This window comes from Nematolebias whitei, chromosome 16 (assembly GCF_014905685.2).
Source record: "Nematolebias whitei isolate Nwh7 chromosome 16, NemWhi1, whole genome shotgun sequence".
NCBI lineage: Eukaryota > Metazoa > Chordata > Actinopteri > Cyprinodontiformes > Rivulidae > Nematolebias > Nematolebias whitei.
Genome location: NC_056513.1, coordinates 2,481,533 through 2,490,575, shown reverse-complemented (window position 1 = coordinate 2,490,575; position 9,043 = coordinate 2,481,533). Strand labels below are relative to the sequence as shown.

The 9,043-nt window shown below is 40.5% G+C and overlaps 1 protein-coding gene across 1 annotated transcript in view; it reads right to left on the bottom strand.

Annotated features, from left to right (window-relative positions):
- Positions 1 to 9,043, bottom strand: part of ero1b (endoplasmic reticulum oxidoreductase 1 beta) — a gene marked incomplete in the record, with an annotated part of 14,211 nt that overhangs the window by 1,977 nt on the left and 3,191 nt on the right. Inside the window, 9 exon segments of the mRNA XM_037690428.1 lie at positions 1 to 68; positions 2,504 to 2,573; positions 4,663 to 4,909; positions 6,244 to 6,336; positions 6,582 to 6,608; positions 6,704 to 6,715; positions 7,079 to 7,125; positions 7,641 to 7,761; positions 8,566 to 8,639. Coding sequence (XP_037546356.1) covers positions 1 to 68; positions 2,504 to 2,573; positions 4,663 to 4,909; positions 6,244 to 6,336; positions 6,582 to 6,608; positions 6,704 to 6,715; positions 7,079 to 7,125; positions 7,641 to 7,761; positions 8,566 to 8,639 — 759 coding nt within the window.

Genomic DNA, 9,043 nt, shown 5'->3' with positions numbered 1-9,043 from the left:
CGACACTTACTGCAGCCGACACAGTCCATGATCCGAGAGATGTTTTTAAAATGCAGCCGGAATTCCTCCTGAATGAAAACATGAGGGGGGGGGGGGGGTGTCAGGATCATAAGATTGCTGTCTGAAGAAGGTGAATTCCTGCAGTCAGCATGAAAACGGCACGCTGCCTCCAAACCTGCACCACGTGTGGCATCGTGCTGTGGGAAAAGTGCACGTTCTACAGTGGCCTTTTATTGTGGTCAGCCTAACTGTGAGGTGGATGGATCATCTCTGCCAAGGAGAAGTGCTCACTAACACAGATTTACATTCGTGAACAATACTTGAGAGAATCCATCGTGTTCATGGAAAAAGTCTTGGATCTTTTGAGTTCAGCTCGTGAAAAGTGAAAAGTGTTGAGTTTATATTTGTGTTCAGTGCAGTGGCACGAAGGACCAGGACCATGATCCCAAACACACATCAAGGCTGGTTTAAAGGTCAACGTTAAACTTCTGGAGTGCTCCACCATCAACATGATTAAAATGTCTCCAATTTAATCAAAAATCATATTTAAACCAACCAATCTAAATGAACTGGACCAATTTTGCCGAGAAGATTACCGGTACTCAAACATCATCGAGACTTACAACAAGAAGCTCAGTGATGGACACAAAAAGCCTGTGGTCCACATCACGGGTGCCTGATATAAAAACGTGGAGCAGATGAAAACCATCTAAACACCACACATCATTACGTCAAAGACGCCAAAATAAAAGTCTGAAGATGACGAGACTACAATGAGCCGAGAGGTTTGAACTCCAGACATTCTTTTTCCTCTCGTTAAACAAACCTTGGCCTTCATGAACCCAGAAGTAAACATTTATAAATCTGTTAAATTTAATATCAACTTCGATACCTATTAAAAAAAGAGCTCACAACGAGTCTCACACATTTGCATATGAGCTCTGAGATAACGGCAACATGAAATGATTAATCACACGTTTTATGACCTCGTGGATACCTTGAGTTTAAAGTGTGATGTCATTCAAAGTTTTTAATCCGTCAGTTTCCTTATCAGAATAACATACAGCACAGTTGAACCCTTTTTAAAATAAGTTGTCTCTCAACTCCACGGCTGAACGCCGTCTGAGCAGCAATCTACCAAAGACTAGTTCGACTGAATCACCCTAAAGATGAGGGAGGAATTTAACGGCTATTTTTAGCTCTATAGTAGAGCCCGACCAATGTAGACGTTTGGGAACGTATCAGTATCGGTGATAATAGTTCAATTATCAGCCGATATAAGCACTTCTATTAGTCACCCCTAAAATGCTGGACCCAGCCGTAATTGTACACTGTATCCAGCAGAGGGCGCACTTTCAGTCATTTCCATTCACTTTAAGTTTCACTTTCAGCGCAGATGAAGCAGGGAGCAACACTGTGTAGAGTATTTTACTGAACAGAGCATGGTGAGTTTATTTTAACTGATCTGTAAAATTTAAAAAATCCACAATAATAAATTATTTTCAGTCCTCCAACCCGCTTGTCATTAGCTACGTGCCTCTCAGGTTAGCAAGCTAACCGTTAGCACAGGCCTTGTACAACTTTATCCAGAACAATAAATCCAACGTAGACGTAAAATATATCCGTGTTAGTAACGTTATCGTTGTCGTCCTCAGTGTTTGTTCAAACAATGCAGTGATTGTCAGACTTCTCTGCAAAGAAATAAAAATGGACTCTGCTGTGGTCAATATTAATTAAACCTTCACCGTACGTGACTGACTGTTTAAACGATGAACAGGAAGGACGTTTCTTTGTTTAATTTATATTTGTGCAACACTTCTGACAACTTTATGGTGAGTAGTGGAGGACAGAATGTGAATGCACGTTAGGGAGACTGTTTTATGAGCAGCTGTAAACGACTAATTACAGCGTGGATCCGATTAGCTTCATGATTGCTAACAGCTGCGCTAAATAAACAAGCCACTCGCTGTTTACTGAGATTCTTGGGGGTGAACACAGCTAAAAAAAAATCTGCAATTATATTAGTTATTGGCAGTCGGCCTCGCCCAATAGTGATATTGACGATAGCCAAAATTTCTATAATGCTCAGACTTAGTAGTTTGCAATTAAGAAAATAAAATGGGACTCAATAAACACGACATGCTTTTGTCTTATTTTAGGCTGCGAGTATGTTTTGAGTTGAACAATGGGAGAACAAAACAAGTTTACACCTCATTTACATCATTAATTAGCCACCTGTAGTCCAGGTGCCACTTGCTGAGGGACATTTAAACAAATATTAGAAGGAGAGGATGGAAGCCTCTATGTATAATTCTGATGCTGTGTTGATTAGAGATATTTCATATAAAAAATGGTTTTAAAACCTACTGAAGTTGGAAGTTGTATAAAGGTCCCACCTTGGAAAAAACAAGTTTAAATAACCTTAAATTCATGTAATACGACGAGTGAATGGAAACTTTGATTGCAACGGTTTTAAAAATGTTAGTTGAACTGCACGTTTTACCTTTAAGGTTTTCGCCTCCAATTTATGTCCAGCAAACATGGACTTCTCATCAAAGTGCATCGGGAAAGCTCTGAAAGACAAAAACAGATTGAGCGCGTCACGTCTGTGCCCAAATCACCTGGAAGGTAAAAGGTGGCCTCATAATTACTTAAACGATCGCTCTATAAACATTACCACGCATATCCAGGACTTCTTGTGTTTTTATTGAACGCACTGCAGGGACAGTGTAAAACTGAATTTTATTTATTACCAACAATGAAAATGGCTAGTTTTAGCAGATTTCTGGTCATTGTCCAATACGTGAAGGATGGTACAAATGCAAGGCGTAAAACATGTGGACTGCATCATGCTAGCAGTTTGTTAGCCACTTTAAGTCCAGTCTCTCAACGTGACCTTTGTCTCAAAACCACCAGAATGTTGTGGAAGATCTTTAAGACAAGCTGCTCAGAAGGAGTACGGTGAGTAACTTTGCTAACACTAAGAATAAAACACAAAATACAAAGTTAAAGTAAACAAAATTATTTATCTTTAAAAACGTAATTAGATATCCAACAAACTGGTCTAATTTTATTCTGTCTTTAACTTTATGCTTTAAGTAGGATACTTAATTCTTCAACAATGAAGAGAACTCGCATCGGCCTGCAGAGTTCTGTTTTAATTTTTATTAAATTGTTAAAATTGTATAATTTTTTCTTTCTTTACATGAATCTGGTCTTTTCTTTTGCATTAAAATGTAAAAATACCAATAAATATTAATATTAGACAGTTTTTGTTTTATACCATCACCCCCCACAGGCCAGACAAGCCGTGTCCAACAAACTTGTCGAGGTGCACGGGTCACCAGTTGACGGTGCTCAGTTGTAGCAGGTTTTGTGGCTCCGGACATGGAACTAGTGAGCCAAGTGGCAAAATGTCTCTTTTTAATGCAAAGGTTGCAGACCCCTGTTAGAAGACCATGCATTGTTAGCACCATGCTGCCACCTACTGGTATCCAGTCTGTGCTGGGATGTTTTCCATCTCCTTGCTTTGGTCTGCAGATTTTTATTACAGGAGGTTTCTGAGCTTCCAGCAGCAGTTTCTGACTTGCTGTGGAGGAGCAAACGGCATCACCTGAAAAGATGCAGGCAATAAAACGTTTTCTAAGCTGAACCTCGTCCACTAATCTTCCTTTCTCTTCTGGCAGACCTGATCATGACGACAACACGCGCTTCTTGCTTGTTGCATCTAAAAATCTAATAAACGACTGCCGAGCACGGCACCGGTTTCATTATGGTGGAGGCATGAACGAATCACTGCAGCTGTGAAGTGACAGCGCAGCACAGTCCTGGTGGTTGCAGCGGGAGCGGTGGCAGGTAGCAGCTGCGCAGACACGCGTTGCAATAACTTGAAACGCTCCACAAGACCTGAACACGCTACCATCATGATAAGAAACCAACACGCTCCTAATGTGCATGATAAAAACCTGCCGTGAGCGCACAGTTTGTTGTGCAACTGTGTTCTTATAACCGTTTTAAAGATGCAATACGGACAAGAACACTTCTGCTTCTTAAAAGAATTACCGGTAATATATAATGTTAATGTCCTGCAGCGTCCTGTAAGATGTAGAACTCTAAAGTGTCCCGAGACGACTGAATTAAAGTGTGGGAGAGCAGAACCACAACCGTTTATGGCGTGCACATAAAAAAGATGTGACAAACAAGCAGCACCTTCTGAATTTAAAGCCACGGTTTAGAAAAACTTCATCTTCAAGGAAGAAAAAGAAACAAGTGATGCCAACAAGAGTCGGCGTATTTTAGGTTTTACGAAATACTTTGTTTCTTTTCGGTCCGACAGATTTTATGCTCAGGTATTTGAAGTGTGATTACTTCCCCAGGCGGCTGCCCACTGCTCCACCTGGGTGTATGTCAGGTGTGATGGTTAAATGCAGAGAACACACGTGGACGTATCGAGATGCAACAATAATAGTTTTATAGTCACCTCTGATTATAATCCAACAGTCAGGTGCCTAAAAATTCCTGCCCTTGTTCCCTAATAAACACCTGAAGACCTCACCAGAACAGAGACCACCCAGGTTCTGGATGATTCTTTAATGTCGCAGTGGGGTCGTCTCCCAGTGGGGTCCTACTACACTTCAGCTCGTCAGGCGGTCGTTTCCTTACTTGATTTCGTTGAAGATCTGCAGCAGCAGGTCCTTGGTCTCTCCGTCCTCCGGGGAGTTTCCGGTGTACAGGCTGACGATGGCTCGCTCGAAGTACGGAGCCACCTTGTAGAGAGCTCGCAGTTCGATCAGATACAAGAAGTAGAGGTTCTTCAGCCGACGGGTGCCCTCGCCCTTCGTCTCGGCTGTGTCGAAGCGCTGACGGAACTCGTGGATGTTTGGACCCCACACCGTGTGGCTCCAGCCCTCTGCAGGACAGGAAGAGACTTCACGTCATGACACCCACAGCTCCATGTGCTTTAATGACGATCTGACAAAGTACAGGTTATTGGGGAGCGCCTTGTATAAGGCAGACACTTATTATTATCCACATGACCAGGGTTTCTTAACTTTACTTATTTATACCTTGGTCTTCTAACAACTTTAATGCAGCCCGATCCGCAACGTGTCCCTCCACTAATGTTCTATCAAAACGACAAGCTCGGCACCGTGATGTGTGTTTTTTGTGTTTCCAGTAACCATGGCGACGCCATTCGCAAACAAAGCCGCCATTTTTCTCATTGAAAAACACTGACAGAACTATTTAACAGCCTCTAACTGACACAGTGAGTTCACATGACCTGAAGAGGAGGGACCTCTGAACATTCGGAGCCATGGCCGAATCAGAAAACTCAAAATTGACTATAACTCAGTCATTCTTTGAGATACTGAGCTGAAATTTGGTTTGGTCGTAGCTGAGAGCAATGCCCAATAAATACTGGGAAAAAAATCCACGATGGCCACCAAAGCTAAATTTAAGTGGTTTTAACTCAGTTATTTTTACACACAGAGCTGAAATTTGGTGTGGTTATGGCTGAGAACATTCCCAATCAGCGAACCCCAACACACAGTACTGCTAAATTTAATTTTAAAATGGCCGCAACGTGGCAGTCGCCATCAAAGTTTCTCCAGGAACTTTCTAGTTGTGCTATAGTTGTTACATTAAAATAAGACAAACCTACTTTTTTTTTTATCAGAAAGCTTTGCAGTGTTCTAAACAGTAGATTTGTGAAAAGTGTGACTACTTTTATTCAAGAAAATTATGTTTATAGACAGAAAAATTGAATTTACATCCTAAAATAAAAGATTTACTTATCGATACCGATCCAATGAATTAATTTTCAATCCTCCTTTAATGTAAAACAGGAAATGTTGAGGGAGGATGTCATGGTCTAAAGCAGTGGTCCTGGAAATGGGGGATGGGGGTACTAGAGAGCTCATGGGTGATGTTAGATTAGACTGCAGTGGTTCCCAACCCTGGTCCTTGAGGAACACCATCCTGCATGTTTCAGTTGTTTCTCTGCTCCAACACACCTCATTCAGTGGTTTAATTACTTCCTTAAGTTTGGCAGAAGCCTGTCAATCATCTTTCATTCACATCAGGTGTGTTGGAGCAGAGGAAGAACTAAAACATGCAGGAAGGTGTTCCTCAGGGACCGGGGTTGGGAACCCCTGGATTAGAGTTTAGGCTGAGATCCACTGTGATGAATGAGCTCTGTAGTCATAAAAACCAAATGGTTCTGAGCCCAGGTGAGGACCTTACCGTCCAGCAGGTACTCGGCACACAGGTGGATGTTGATGCTGCTGTGCAGGCCTGAAATGAGTCGGTAGAAAACTCTTTTCTCCAAACACAAACCTGGACAGTGAGAGAAGTTCACACAGGTTAAAACACAAAACAGGTCTTTTGGAAAATGTTACAATAAAATATTTTTAACAGTGTTGTAGCTGATAAATAAAAAACATTACAAATAGCCAATTTATTGGTCTTGTAGCAAAAATGAACACATCAGAAAATATTTTCTAGAGTAATGTTCTTTTGGCCACAGTAATTATGAATTATCATCTGTGGGTAGAAAAGCAGAAATATGAGGTGGAACTCGCCTTCGAGCCACTTGTAGAAGCCCTCGCCTACAAAATGAGATACAAACAGGAAACAGAAAGTTTAAATTGTTTTTCCAACACAAATAAAAACATATATGTTTAGATCGTTGCATTTTACTCACCATCATCATCTCCTAAACACACAGCGAGACAGAAGAAGACAAACAAAATTACTGTAATTTTTTATTTAGTGTGCTCAAAAGTCTGGAAATTATGGAATTACTTTTTGTTTTTTTGGATATTGTGTTTTGAATTCTTGTTCTTTTATTGGTTTGCAACACTTTGGCCAACAGTGTTGTTTTTAAGCGTTTAATCAATAAAATTTTATTGTAAAAATCCAAATAAATTCCAGGTTGAAAAGCAAAAAATTTTAAAAATGAACAAAGGGATGAATATTTTGTTAAGTTGATCTTTTAAAGTTGCTGAAACCAAAAGTGATTCTTCCTGTTGCTTTGTTTACTGCCATGACAACAAACAAACAAACAGTTTGGACTCACCTCGGCTCGGAGCCAGAGGGTTCAGAGGTCGGTACACCGATCTGGGCCTGTTAACACAAAAACAAACAGCAAGAAATCATTCATTTACATTCAGATCAATTCCACTCGAACAGAAAACTAAAGAGATCCTAAACGGTATTTATTTATTACAGAAATATTTTCAGTTTGCTTTACAGAATGTTAAAAATAAAACCAAACAGATCAGACTAATCGTGAAACACGAAAAGTCCAACATCTTTTAACGTTTTGTTAAAAAATCTGGACGGTTTCTGTTATTCTCAAAGATTTATGGATCCTAATGACATGAAAACAGCGGACCAGTGAGGTCCGTTTCATCTAGAGCTCGTGTGGACCTGGTCCTGCTGAGGCCACTCCACAACGACATGTCTAACTTCTGAGCAGCCGCTCAACTGCTCGGGCTCTGCTCTTTGTGTCCAACACTGTCTGCAAAACACTGAACTTCCTCCCACTATGAACTGTTTATTTGTCAAAATGAACTCATGTGTGTGCGTGTGAGTGTGCATGTGTGTGTGCATGTGTGTGTGCGTGCAGATGATCTCACTTGAAGCAGTTTTCCTCATAGATGCTGTTCCACACTCTCCAGGCAGAAGGACCCTTATATCCAGTGAATCGCTCTGGATTCAGCAGCAAGTCCACATACTCAGCATCTGGAGAGGTCTCGTCTGAAACACACGCACGCACGCATGCACGCACGCACACATGCACGCACACACAGTCACTGAAGGAACACGAACTGCCTGCTGCCTTTCACAGCAGACTTTAAAGTACGTCACATGGTGTTCGGAGAGGACAGAGCTCATCAACAACAAACTGACACGTAAAATAATCATCCAACTCGTTTTTTCAAGTTATTCAGGAAACACGAAAAACTTAAAAACTAAAAATTTAAACAATTTATTGATGATTTCACTTATTGGAGTTGGGCACAATAAATCAGCTTCAGATGCTCAGAGACCATTAAGTTAAAGGAGTAAAATCAAAGATCTGACTGAGAGGAGGCCGTGTTAGCGCAGGTGACCAGCATCACGAGGAAATGATTCAATGAAATAAAAATACTCGGGTGATTGTTTTAGGAAGGTGACGATCTGTAATCTCAGGTAATGTCTTGTGTGAACCTGCATGCAGAGCATGACCCGGCTACTACCACACCACTGTCGTATTATAGTGAAGCCAGCTGTGGCAGCCATGTTGAACTGGGTTGACTCCAAAACTTAAAGTTAATCATTATGTCTTACTACTTTTAATCTTAAAATATATTCCAAGTAAATGATCTCTATAATCTCAATCATCAGATCAATGTAACGTCATTCTGAAAATCAAACAGTTCAACGTTGTCTTGTTTTTACTACAAGAATCACGACGTCCTGGTTCTTCTCTGGAGGTTGGCTCGTTACGCTGCGTTTTGTTTCCAATAGAAGAACGTGTCCTGGTCGTGAAGCTGATCTAGGATCAGATGAAAACCTTACCGTCCAGCTCACAGAAGTGATCTTGAGCGTCATCGTGTCTCGCCCAGTCAGCGAACGCCACTTTACTCCGGTTACTGCAACAAAACGAAGCAGAAAAACTTTGTCACAAACAAGAAAATGTCGGATTGTAGCAGTGTAAAGGAATTTTTTAATAAAAGTTTAAAGAAATATTATTACGTTAATACAAATTAGCCCTGTGTGTAGCTATAAATGTACGGTAAGCTTTAGTGGATTTAAAAGGACTCTGCACCTGCAGCCGTGTGTAAAGGCTTTCAAACTATTCAGCCCAGAAACTAGTCAATATTAAAAAGAAAAAAAAAAAATAATAATTTTAATTCAATCCAGCTTTTATTATTATTTTTTAATAATCCATGGTTGTCATGACTACATTATAATGATGGAACTCCTATAGCACTGATATTAGCTACTACTTTTTATTTTGATTAATTTATTATTTAATACATCAGTTATTCTAAAC